The 13,780-nt window shown below is 38.7% G+C and overlaps 1 protein-coding gene across 7 annotated transcripts in view; it reads right to left on the minus strand.

Annotated features, from left to right (window-relative positions):
• The window catches only part of THADA (THADA armadillo repeat containing), a 330,511-nt gene that overhangs the window by 292,983 nt on the left and 23,748 nt on the right, over window positions 1-13,780 (minus strand). For all 7 annotated transcript variants that reach the window (XM_045445868.1, XM_045445865.1, XM_045445866.1 and 4 more), the window contains 3 exons: window positions 10,610-10,765; window positions 9,759-9,881; window positions 3,641-3,764 (listed from right to left, as the gene is read on the minus strand). In XM_045445868.1, the coding sequence (XP_045301824.1) occupies window positions 3,641-3,764; window positions 9,759-9,881; window positions 10,610-10,765 (403 nt within the window). The remainder of the gene's footprint in view (window positions 1-3,640; window positions 3,765-9,758; window positions 9,882-10,609; window positions 10,766-13,780) is intronic.

Genomic DNA, 13,780 nt, shown 5'->3' on the forward strand with positions numbered 1-13,780 from the left:
TCTGACACCACGGACGGAAACAGCTTCCCATCCTAGCAGACACTCAATATTCCCCCCACTTTCCTTCCTGAAATATTTTTTCATAATACTTCTCTCCATCTGAAATTCTATACATTACTTGTTAATTTATTGTCTGTCCCCCTTCACTGAAATATCTAAGCTCAAAAATGGGAAGCATTTTGGGGCACCTGGGTGGCTCAGTCTGTTGACCATCCAACTCTTGGTTTTGGCTCAGGTCATGATCCCAGGGTTGTGAGAGTGAACCCCACATTGGGCTCTGTGCTAGGCATAGAACCTGCTTAGGATTCTCCCTCTCTCCTTCTCCCTCTGCCTTTCCCTGCACATGCTCACTCTCTCTCTTGCTCTCTCCCAAATAAAAAAAAAAAAAAAAAAATTTAATAGGAACCATTTTGCTTTGTACACTGCATATCCTTGGCTGCTTGACATGTAATAAGCACTGAATAAGTATTTGCTGAGCAAACCCTTTTAATATAACTGTGGAATCCAATTTTGCACCATGAATACCATGACATTTTACTCTGAGTGAAAAAGGAACATGTGGCTTATTCTTCTTGAACTTAAGATATACTTGAGTAAAGGCAGAAACCATCTTGACTAATCCCACATCAGTAAAATAAAATAAAAACCCACATTCAAGTTCTTGAGACAAAGATGAAGAATGAATTTATGTTTCCCACACTGTATTTCACAACCATGCCTCTTTGGCCTCCTTTACAGTTAATGGGTAAAGTGTGGCCTGCTCCATTTGCATTACCCTCCAGTTGTTTAATTAACATAATTACTGTGATATCAGTCACTGCCCAATTATATGTGACTCACTCATTAGGAAGATGACTCAGGTTTTTCACTTTTAAAGTACATTTAAATATATTAAACTACTCACAGAGCCTGGGTGACTCAGTTGGTTAAATGCCTAACTCTTGACTTGGGTTCAGGTCATGAGTTCAAGCCCCAAATCCAGCTCTGTGCTGGTAACACAGAGCCTGCTTGGGATTCTTTCTCTCTCTCCCTCTCTCTCTGCGCCTCCCCTGCTTGCACGCGTTCCCTTTCTCTCTCAAAATAAATAAACTCTAAAAAATAATAATAAAATTAATTAACTAAACTACTCTCTCAATTAAAAAAAATGACAATATTGGGGTGCCTGTGTGGCTCAGTCAGGTTAAGCACCTGATTCTTGGTGTCAGCTCAGGGCACGGTCTCATGGTTCGTGAGTTCAAGCCCTGCATGGGGCTCTGCACTGCCTGTTTGAGATTCCCTCCTTCTCTGCCCCTCCACCATGCACTCTCTCTCTCTCTCAAATAAATAAACTTTAAAAAGTTACCAATATTAATTCAGCCTACTATTATTTCCATACACCTAGGTGCAACTATAACTACACTAAACACAGAAAAATTTTTGTTAAATGGATAATCAATCATTCTCAGGTAAAACCTTATCTTCTAGGGGCTCAGTCAGTTGAGCGTCTGACTTCAGCTCAGGTCATGATCTCACAGTTCATGGGTTCACACCCCACGTCAGGCTCTGTCCTGACAGCTCGGAGCGTGAAGCCTGCTTTGGATTCTGTGTCTCCCTCTCTCTCTGCACTTCCCCCTCTCATGCTCTCCCTCTCTCTCCTTCAAAACTAAATAAACATCAAAAAAATGTAAAAAAAAAAAAAACCAAAAAACCTTATCTTCTAAATTAAGTTATGATATGACATAAATTCCTTAAACCGATGGGATAGCCCCGTATTCATTTTCTGTGCATAAAGTCACAAATTACCATAAACCTGGTGACTTAAAACCAGAGAAATCTATTTTTTCACAGTACTGGATCCATTTTGACTAATGTCCAATTAGTCTGATATGAAGGTGCCGGTGGAGCCACACTCACTCTGGAGGTTCTAAGAACTCATTGCTCACCTCTTCCAGCTTCTGATGGCTGCCAGTATTCCATGGCTTGAAGCCATATCACTCCAATCTCCATGTCCACTGTTGACTCCTCCTCTTCTGTGTGTTACATCTCCCTCTGTTCCTCTCTAATAACAACAGCTGTGGTGGATTTAGGCCCACCCACATAATCAGGACTATCTTAAGACCCTTAACTTAATCATATCTGCAAAGGCCCGCTTTCTAGGTAAGGTTCACATTAACAGGTTCTAAGGATTTGATGCTATCTTTTGTAGGTCGAGCTTGGGCCTACCACACTTACCTTAATCAGGTGATCAAATTAATCACCATGAATAACAGGACAAACCAGTATCATGTATCTCCTGATAACATGCCCTGAGAAGAGCACCACATTACTTATGCATTATACCTACCAAAAATGCACAACCTGAATCAATCATGACGAAACAATAAGGCAAACCCAAATGGAGATACATTCTCTCAAAATGTTAATGTCACTAAATAAAAAACTTTCCAGATTAAAGGAGGCTTAAGAGGCATAACAGTGAAATGCAATGTGTGATCTGGGATTGGTTCCCGGATCACAGTAAAAATCTTTTTTCTAAGAAAGGCCACTCATTGGGACAACTGGCAAATTTTGTTGTGGATTATATAATAGATAATAGCATATCAACATTAAATTTCCTGAATTTGTCATTGTGTTGTGGTTAAAAAAAAAATAATGAAAGAGAGATAAACCAAATATAGCAAAATAATAACAACTGATGAATCTAGTTAGAGGGTACATGGCCGTTTGTGAACTATTCTTGAAACTTTGCTCTTGGTTTGAATCTTTTCAAAACAAAAACTTGGAAAAAAAAATGGTGTTCTTTAAATGAAGCAGGGCTGCATGAACAGCAAAAACCATCCTCCTCCCTGCCAAAACATTACACTTTGCCTAAAAATTTAAACTAAAAATAATAATAACCCAATTACAGTGTAAAGCCTCCTGGTCCTCCGGCCATTCCCTCCAAAAGAACAGCTGAGCAGGATATTTTTCTATTTAACCACAGTCAAGGAACACTGAGCACAAACAAGAAATCCACATTAAAACGTACACACTTAATTAAGTGCAGGGATAAAAAGAACTATTTGTTGTCAGAAAGGAAAAGAACTGACTCAGAAGGAAGTTAAATGTTCATCCTCTTGAGTACCCCACAGGCGAAATAAAGGGTATCATTAAACCAGAATGCCTGGAAATGACATCCACATACTATCTTTCTGAAACCAGATTGGGACTTATGAAACTGAGAGCATATAAGGGAAACCACATTTTAACCACAAAGACTCACTGAGGAATGTTTTACACAAAGAGGCTATTATTTTTTTTAAAGAAGCTATTATTTTTTTTAATTTTTAAAACTTAAAGGACAGATTGTACACTATCTGAAAACAGCAACACATGGATTGGGGGTTGAGAGAAGCCACTCTTCTCATCATAAGCATAATCCGTGAAAACTGTAGTTTTGGGTTGGGAAATAATGATCACTGAAAACAATTCCTCAGCCTTACGTCCCTAAATGACAAATTTAATTATGTCCAAGGAAGAATTATATAGTGAGAATAAAACCTCCTATAAGAACCTAAATAAAAGATGACAAAACTAAAACTTTAAGTAAGACAAAATGTTGAAAAAAGTATGCGTTTTGCAAGAAAAAAATACTTTTCTCCAAACATTATTGAAAGCTTACCTTCTGGGACTGGAAAAACTTCAGCTACTGAGCCTAAAATGGTTAACGCTGAAAATCTAGTTGGGTAGGAAGAACCAGGAAACAGCGCTTCAAAAAGACTGTTGCAAATGGATGACATGAAATTCTAAAAAAAAAAAAAAAAAATTATAGTAAGTATAACTTAACTCATAATAGGTTATCTTCAAAAACACCTTTAAGAGTGGGGTTCTTTTTTTCGGCAAACCATAAAAGACTCTTAAATACAGAGAACAAACAGGGCTGCTGGAGAGCTGTTGGGTGAGGGGATGAGCTAAATGGGCATTAAGGAGGGCACTTGTTGGGATGAGCACTGGATGTTATACCTAAGTGATGAATAACTAATTTCTATTCCTGAAACCATTATTATACTATATGTTAATTAACCGGGATTTGAATTAAAAAAAAAAAAAGAGTGGAGTTTTGTTTTTTTTTTTTAATGTTTATTTATTTATTTTGAGAAGACAGAGACAGTGCAAACTGGGCAGGGGCAGAGAGAGAGGGAAACTCCAAGCAGGCTCCACGTTGTCAGCGCAGAACTCGATATAGGACTCGAATCCATGAAGGAGTGAGATCATGACCTGAGCCAAACCCAAGAGTCAGACACTTAACTGACTGAGCCAGGCAGGTGCCCGAACTGGGCTTCTTTTTTAATTAACAGGGAAAATATTTTTTAAAACAATACTAGTTGTTCACTTCCTTGACAATTCAGATTGGTACCCTTGACCGTAACCCTATCTCTATAGGGTCAAGGAGTACAATTTCTATTGTAGTCTATACAAGAAAAAAGTACACATTTTTCGTGAGAACAAGATCCGTTCTGCTCTGACTTGTGCTAAAGCCGTACAAATATTGGTTTCTTCACCAGAGGCATTCGAGTATGTATATTTTTTAAAGTTTTTTTTAATGACCCCCCCCAAAATCCAATACATACTACTTTGATAAATTTGGTAAATATAATACTTGATAAGTATGGCTCTAATGACACAGATCATAAAAAGACCCAACTATTCCACTGTATTCTATCTTCCCCTTTGAGACTCTGGCTCTACCATTCTCTTTATATAAATGTTAAGGAAAAAAATGGAAACTTTTAGTAAAATGCAATTTAAAAAAAAAAGCAAAATGGGAAATAGTTTATCCAAGATAAAGTCTTCTTCCTCTGGTTAAAATACTAATAATTATTACTATTTCTGTGTAAGACTGAAGAGAAAACTTAGAAGGAAAAGCTATGATTCTCAAGCATCTCATATACCACTATGCCCCAACAACATATAACTGAGCAGCACATAAGCAGTTCTAGTCCCAACTGATTCCAGAAAGGACCTTGGCATTCATTTCTTTGGTCAATGACATACAATCATGGGGATTTATCTTGTAGGCCCTTACAAGCCCTAAGTAAGACTTTATTAGTCTATTAAATCTATTGGGTTTTGGGGTACCTGTGTGGCTCAGTCAGTTGAGCTTCCAACTCTTGATTTCAGCCAGGTCATGGGATCGAGCCCCATGTTGGGCTCCACACTGAGTGTGGTGGAGTCTGCCTAAGATTCTCTTCCTCTCTGGGGTACCTAGGTAGCTCAGTCGATTAAGCATCTGACGTTGGCTCAGGTCATGATCTTGCGGTTGGTGAGTTCAAGTCCCACATCGGGTGAGCTTGAGCCCCGCTTTGGATGAGCCCTGCTTCTCTCTCTCTCTGCCCCTCATGGGATTCTCTCTCTCTCTCCCTCTCTCTGCCCCTCACTCACTTGTTCCCTCTCTGTCTCAAGAAAAGAAAAAAAAAAGACTCTCTCCCTGTCACCCCCTGCCCCTCTCCCCTACTCGTGCTCTCTCTTTCAAAAAAAAAAATTTTTATTTAAAAACCTATTGGGTTTCAAAAAGAATTAAAAAAATAAAAAACCTATTGGGTTTCAAAGCAATAGGGTAGTTATTGAAAGTATCCTAGTTAAAGTAGTTTTAATTATAAATGAATAGTATAGTATTCACATTAAAGGACAACAAGTTCATCCTTTAAGAATGATCTTATCCGGGACAGCTGGGTGGCTCAATCGGTTGAGTGTCCAACTTTGGCTCAGGTCATGACCTCGCGGTTTGTGAGTTTGAGCCCCGCGTCAGGCTCTGTGCTGACAGCTCGGAGCCTGCAGCCTGATTTGAATTCTGTCTCCCTCTCTCTCTGTCCCTCCTCTGCTCATACTCTGTCTCTCTCTGTCTCTCAAAAATAAATAAATGTTAAGCAAACAAAAAAAAAAAGAATGATCTTATCCTGGGGTGCCTGGGTGGTTCAGTTGGTTGAGTGTCTGACTTTGGCTCAGGTCATGATCTTGGGTTCATGAGTTTGAACCCCACATCAGGCTCTGTGCTGACAGCTCAGAGCCTGGAGCCTGCTTCTGATTCTGGGTCTCCCTCTCTCTCAGCCCTTCCACCACTTGTGCTCTGTCTCTCTTTCTCAAAAATAAACATTAAAAACATTTTTTTAAAAAAAGAATGATCTTATCCTAACTGTACTATCATTTATATTTTTAGAAATAGTTCTTTCTCTCAAGCAGACTCCCACAGGGAGGCATGGACCACAGTTCACACATTTATATCCCTAGTCCTAAGCATATTGTCCTATACATATAGGAGAAGCTCAATATATGTTCTTGTCACTTTTAACAGCTCCTAGTGAGGCTCCCAAATACCTTAGCCTAGCATTCAAAATCCTTTTAGATTACTCAGGTGTTTTCCCTACTTGCCTTTAAGACTTTTTGCCATGTTATAATTCAGGCTATTGAAAAATAACGTTAAAATTGTTTAAAGTGATATATTTCAAATTACAAATATCTGTATGTTTAATTCTACTGTTATGCTACATTTTCATGCATAGAAGATGGAACACTTAGGTGACCAGAGAGGAAAGCCAACCACAGATATGAAATTGGTTTCTATTTCCAGCTTTGTCACTTGTTAACTGTGTAACTACAAGTATGAAATTCCTGAACCTCCATGACATATCTCCTTATAGATTAAAAAAAAAAAAAAAAATATATATATATATATATGTATATATATATATACCTGTATATACCTGTATTCCCTAGGGAAAAAAAGGAAACTTTATTTATACATACACACACAGTGTGTTAGTTAAGCTCTGTTTTGATTATTATAGCAACAACAACAAAAAAAATTGCTACCCATCCCCAACTTGATTCTCTAACTTATTTCCTGTTACTCAGCTCCTTTGGTCCTCCAAGTACCTTACGTGTCGTTCACAAATTCTCCCTGCACTTTTTCACTTCCAAGCTTTCAAATAAGCAGGTATTAGGGAAAACGCTATTCAGATTTTAGAAATAAGAGCAGATGTGGATAGGAGTTTGGCTCTACCACTTAGTAGCTGAGGGACCTTGGGTAGGTTACTCAACTTTTCCAAGATGCAGTTTTCTCATTGTCTTGAAGTTTATTTATTTTGAAAGAGAGAGTGCAAGCAGGACAGGGGCACAGAGAGAGGGAGAGAGAATCCCAAACAGGCTCCGCACTGTCAGTGTAGAGCCCGATGCAGGGCTTGAACTCACAAACAGGGAGATCACGACCTGAACCAAAGTTGGGCGCTTAACCAACTGAGCCACCCGGTCACCACTCATTTTTTTTTTTTTTAATGTTTTATTTATTTTTTGAGAGAGAGAGAGACAGAGTGTGAGTGGGGGAGGGGCAGAGAGAGAGAGAGGGAGACACAGAATCTGAAGCAGGCTCCAGGCTCTGAGCTGTCAACACAGGGCCTGATGTGGGGCACGAACCCACAAGCTGTGAGATCATGACCTGAGCCAAAGTCAGACGCTTAACTGACTGAGCCACCGAGGCGCCCCTCATTTTTTTTTTTTAGTGGGCTCTACACCCAACGTCGGGTTTTAACTCATAACCCCGAGATCAAGAGTCACATGCTCTTCCAACTGAGCCAGCCAGGTGCCCTAATTTTCTCATTTTTAAGTGAGGATAATAATGCCTCTCACAGTTTTGTTATTAAAGTTTAAATGAAAATGTGGATACAAAGCATTTTGTAAATTTAAAAGTACTCTAGCGATTACTATTAGTTATTTAGGTATGAAATAATCTCCTTCACTAGACTAGAAGACACCTTTCCCAACTAATAGCCTCCTCTTCTCCCCCAGGATTCATTCTGTTGACTGGCACCAAGCCTATCATACACTGTGCATGACACCCACTATTCCCACTATTATAAAGATGATGATAAATAATATAGTGTCAAAGTCACAACTGCCAAAAGCCACAGGTGACTACAGTTGGGAAAAAATATCAGAACCATGAGATTGACTCAGGTGAAGACTCTAAAGGACTATTTTCAAAAACATATATATTCACAAAGACAAACTAAGAAACCAGGTATCCACACAAATTCAGAATGTCAATCCATAACAAAGGTTTTGTCTTTCTAAGTACCTAATTCAGATTTCACAAATGTTATTTTACCCCTTGCAAAAACAGGTAAAAGAGCCATGTTTTCTTAGATCATCTAGTAATGATCTAAGAAAGGCTAAAAATGAGTGCTCCAAACAAAAAGCAAGTGCTCAGTATACACGCTAATCATTTTTAATGACTCCCAGCAAGGCTTTTTAGGGTGATTTAGAGTTTACAAACAGCTTTCTCGTTTAATCCTCAAGAGCAACCTTTCTAGAGAAGGTACTCACCCCACTTAGAGTCTAACAGACTCATAAGGTAAGCCAACTAGCCAGTAGCAGATACGGGACTACACCGATGTCTTTCATGTTTAGATTGTAACTTTCCAATCTTCGCTGTTGGGATTTTACAAAGCTGAAGGTGACTTCAACCTTGGTATAGAAATATTCTCCTTTACATGATTTTTTTACCTTTCAAATAGAAAGCTGAAAGCTAAGGCCATCCATACTAATGTTTGGAATAGGTTGTATGTAATGGCTCCAATGTATCATTAATTTATCACAACTATTTCGCTAAATGAAAGAAAATAAATGAACTCGTGTCCTCTGAATCTTAAATTTTTTTACTGTTCATGTATTTTTGAGAGAGAGAGGGAGTCAAGCTGGGAGGGGCAGAGAGAGGGAAACAGAATCTGAAGCAGGCTCCAGGCTCTGAGCTGTCGGCACAGAGCCTGGTGTGGGGCTTGAACTCAAGAACTGTGAGATCATGACCTGAGCCAAAGTCAGAGGCTTAATGGACTGAGCCACCCAGGTGCCCCTGTCCTCTGAGTCTTAGAAGAAAATAAGAGCCTGCTTCTGAGAGGCTAGATTTGGAGTAAGAAATCAGTGAAAAACTCCTGATGGACAGAAATGGAAGGTTGTCAAGCTAAGCTTTGGCCCAGTCTAGAGCTTCTATGTCTGGGGTTCCATCCATCCCATTAGCACAGCACCCTGAAACCTAGTCCTACTCTTCACACTCCCTCCCAAATGGAATAGACTGGAAACTCCATAGCTGGACCACAGACCAGGACGCACTAATATCAAGCCACTGTAGGTCATGTTAGTCTAAAGAAGAAGCAGGCGGGGCGCCTGGGTGGCGCAGTCGGTTAAGCGTCCGACTTCAGCCAGGTCACGATCTCGCGGTCCGTGAGTTCGAGCCCCGCGTCGGGCTCTGGGGCTTATGGCTCAGAGCCTGGAGCCTGTTTCCGATTCTGTGTCTCCCTCTCCCTCTGCCCCTCCCCCGTTCATGCTCTGTCTCTCTCTGTCCCAAAAATAAATAAACGTTGAAAAAAAAAATTAAAAAAAAAAAAAGAAGAAGCAGGCTCCGATATAGCAATCTTCTACCCTGGGGAGGGGTGGACGAGTTCAGGGCCAGCAATTACCTTTCTGTTAAAGTACTAAATTAATGTAGCCCCCATTAAGCTGTAAATGATTGAGGTGAACCCATTACTGTTATTCTGTAACAGGACTCAAGTCCAGCACTGGTTCTATAACTCAGAGTACCTCGAGAGAAGTACCAAAGAGCCAGAAGGAATATGTAAAACCCAGATTGAAGGGAAAAAAAGCACAGAAACGCTATTCACTACAAGACTTCCATTTATTTCCCTTTAACGTTTATTCATAATTGCTCTAGGTTTCGTAAAAATCCTTACGTCTAGAAAGAGGTCACCTACCTTATACTGCTGTAAAGATACAGAAGGGTGCTGTTTGGATAACTCATTCTCTGGCTCATGTTTGGATCTACTTTGCTCCAGTTTATAAAGCACCTGAGAACTCTCCTGTATCCTACAAAACAACTTTTGAGAAAAAGAAAAATAAAGCATATGTGAGTTCCATTCATCTTAAATGTCAGTCTAAAAAAAGGCAAAGGACAAGTTTTCTACATTCTTTAGACTAAACCTCAGGCAAGGAGAGTACTGGTTTCTAAACTCTTAATATTTATACAGTGTTTCTCTCTGACAGAAAATGAACACATATTTTTAAACCCCCCCCCCAAAAAAATCACTGCAAATCAGAATACAGTCATTAAACTACAGTTCTACTTCCTTTAGGTTGGCATGAAACTACAGATATACTCACTTCTATACTCTCTCAATTCTGCATCCCATAAATGTGGCATGTGATTAATTCAAGTGGAATTAGTCAACAGTCACCATTTCATGAGGCACTTAAATGGTAAAACTTCAAGGGCATCTTTCCTCCCCTCACCAAAGTTTTCTTAAAATACCTTTCACCCTGAAAGATCCATCACTACAGTTTTTTTTTTACTTTCAAACATTAAAAAAAAAAAAAAAAAAAGCTCAAGTTTGATTTATTTTACACCAAAACGAAAGGACTTTATACCATGGACTTGAATCCCAAATGTAAACTTTAGGGAAATGGTTCACAGAAGGGCCATGAAGGGATGTGCAGTCCAATCCTATGACCATTATTCCCACATTCTCTCAAAATCTGAGCTCTTTTCAAAAATGATTTGCAGAGCAGAGTCCACCACTTTCCAATACTTTCTGATGAGAAATTCTACCTTTTTAAGAAGAGAACAAATCTGTTGTCGCACTCCTGGGGACTGACTGTTAAGATTGTATGCAATAAAGAATTGAATCCACTGCATTTCTTCTGTGGAAACGATTTCTGTACTTCGATTACTTTCACAAAGCAAGCCTAGCGTATCTATCCGTACCTAAAACATATCAAGCAATAAAACGTTACTTTTTCAATGAAATAAGCAAAATGTAAACTACTTGACATATTTATTTACCAAAAAAACAGTAAAACACAGTTTACCCACATGTACTTCAGAAAGGTTCCCTAAGGGGGGTGTGAGTGGCTCAGTCGGTTAAGCACCCAAATGTTGATCTCAGCTCAAGTCATGATCTCAGTTTGTGAGTTCGAGCGCCATGTAGGGCTCTGCACAGACAGTGTGGAGCCTGCTTGGGATTCTCTCCCTCCCTCTCCCACTGCTCCTCTGTTTGTGTGTGTACGCTCTCTCAAATAAATGAACTTAAAAAATGAAATAAAAAATTTTTTTAAAAAGACAGATTTCCTAATCCCAAAGATCCTGTGGTTATATCCTATAAAATTATTTTATTAAATGTGTAAGTTGGGTATTTGCAAGTCAACAATCTTAAAGATTCTTATTCCATGGTAATGCTCAATTTCATTCTTTTTTCCTCTTTTTTCTCAGTGACTAGTCTACTCCAGGACCTTATCACTTCACTCTTAGATTACAGCTATGCAAATCTTACCAGTCTTCTGGTTTCTTTTTGCTCTCACACTGGAAACTCATCAGTTTCCATTAATTCCACTTTTTTGCTGAAGGCAGAATGGCTCTGGTTCCTAGTTACCAACTGAGTGAAATCTGAAGTCTTCAACCTAGCATTGGAGGCCTCCATAAACACTCCACTCTTACCAAACAATGTCCTGAATCATCCTCCTGACTTTGTTTTGTGTTCTCCCATTTTAGTATTTTTTTTTTTTTTGTAAATCATTTTATTTTTTTTCATCACGATAACTATACTCCTTCATTCCCATCTCCTATTTCTCCCTTCCCCCAAATCACTTCGCCTCTGGTAACCATCTGGTTGTTCACTGTAGTGAAAAGTCTGTTTCTTCGTTTGTCTCTTTTTTTTTCCCCTTTGCTCATCTGTTTTATTTCTTAAATTTCCACATATGAGTGCTATCACATGATATATGTGTCTTTCTCTAAGTTTGTTTAGCATTATACTCTCTAGCTCTATCCATGTTGTTGTAAATGGTAAGATTTCATTCTTTTTTATGGCTGAGTAATATTGCATTGCATATATATATAATATATATACCACATCTTCTTTATCCATTCATCTATTGGACACTTCAGCTCCTTCCACAGTTTGGCTATTGTAAATAATGTTGCAGTAAACATCAGGTGCATGTGTCCCTTTGAATTAATGTTTTTGGATTTCTTGGGTAAACACCCAGCAGTGTGATTACTGGAAAATAGGATAGTTCTATTTTTAATTTTCTGAGGAACCTCCACACTGTTTTCCACAGTGGCTATACCAGTTTGCATTCCCACCAACAGTGCAAGGGGGTTTCTTTTCCTCCACATCCTTGTCAACACTTGATGTTTCTTATGTTTGAGTTTGGTCATTCAGACAGGTGTGAGATAATATCTCATTGTAGTTTTGATTTGCATTTCCCCAATGATGAATTAGATGTTGAGCATCTTTTCATGTGTCTTTTGGCCATCTGAATGCCTTCTTTGCAGAAATGTCTGTTCATGTCTTCTGCCCATTTTTTTGCCTTTTTTTAAATTATTACTATGATTTCTCTGCCCATTTTTAATTAGATTATTGTTTTTTGAGTATTGAGTTGTATCAGTTGTTTATATCTAACCTTTTATTGGATATGTCATTTGCAAATATCTTCTCCCATTCCATAGGTTGCCTTTTAGTTTTGTTGGTTATTTCCTTTGCTGTGCAGAAGCTTTTATTTTGATGTACTCCCAATAGTTCATTTTTGCTTTTGTTTCTCTTGCCTCAGGAGACCTATCTAGAAAAATGTTGCTATAGCCAACATCCGAGAGATTACTGCTTGTGCTCTCTTCAAGGATTTTTATGATTTCAGGTCTCACATTTAGGTCTTTAATCCATTTGAGTTTATTTTTGTTTAAGGTGAGAGCAAGTAGTACAGTTTCATTCTTTTGCATGGTGCTGTCCAGTTTTTCCAGCACCATTTGTTGAAGAGACTGTCTTTCCCATTGGATATTCTTTCCTGTTTTGTTGAAGATTAATTGACTGTATAATTGTGTGTTTATTTCTAGGTTTTCTATTCTATTCCATTGATCTATGTGTCTATTTTTATGCCAGCACCAAACTGTTTTAATTACTACCACTCTGTAATATAACTTGAAATGTGGAATTGTGATACCTCCAGTTTAGTTTTTCTTTTCAAGATTGTTTTAGCTATTTGAGGTCTTTTGTGGGCTCCATACAAATTTTAGGATTCTTTGTTCCAGTTCTGTGAAAAATGCTGTTGGTATTTTAATACAGATTGCATCAAATTTGTAGATTGTTTTGAGTAGTATAGACATTTTAACAGTATTAGTTCTTCCAACACATGAGCATGGAATGTCTCTCCATTTCTTTGCATCATCTTTAATTCCTTTCATCAATGCTTTATAGTTTTCACGGTATATTTTACTGTTTTTGGTGCAATTATAAATGGGATTGTTTTCTTAATTTCACTTTCTGCTGCTTCATCATTAGTGTATAGGAATCCAACAGATTTCTGTACATTGATTTTCTATCCTGCAACTTTACTGAATTAATTTGTCAATTCTAGTGTTCTCCCATTTTGTGTACTGCTCCAACACTTCCTCTCCCTTAATCGCATTTATCACATTTCTAATCAACCACCACCTACTCTGCTCTAAGCTCCCCCCCAAATCCTAACTCATAAAAGCACACTTATATATGTATAGTCTTCTAAGAGTTTCCACTTGTGTTACACAGGTTTTCTTATTCCTTCAACTAAAATTTAAATAGCCTGGGGGCGCCTGGGTAGCTCAGTCGGTTGAGCAACCGACTTCGGCTCAGGCCACGATCTCGTGGTTTGTGTGTTCGAGCCCTGCATCGGACTCACTGCTGTCAGCCTGTCAGCACAGAGCCCCATTCGGATCCTCCGTCCCCTTCTCTCTACCCCTCCCCTGCTTGTG

The sequence above is a fragment of the Leopardus geoffroyi genome, chromosome A3 (genome assembly GCF_018350155.1).
Source record: "Leopardus geoffroyi isolate Oge1 chromosome A3, O.geoffroyi_Oge1_pat1.0, whole genome shotgun sequence".
Taxonomy (NCBI): domain Eukaryota; kingdom Metazoa; phylum Chordata; class Mammalia; order Carnivora; family Felidae; genus Leopardus; species Leopardus geoffroyi.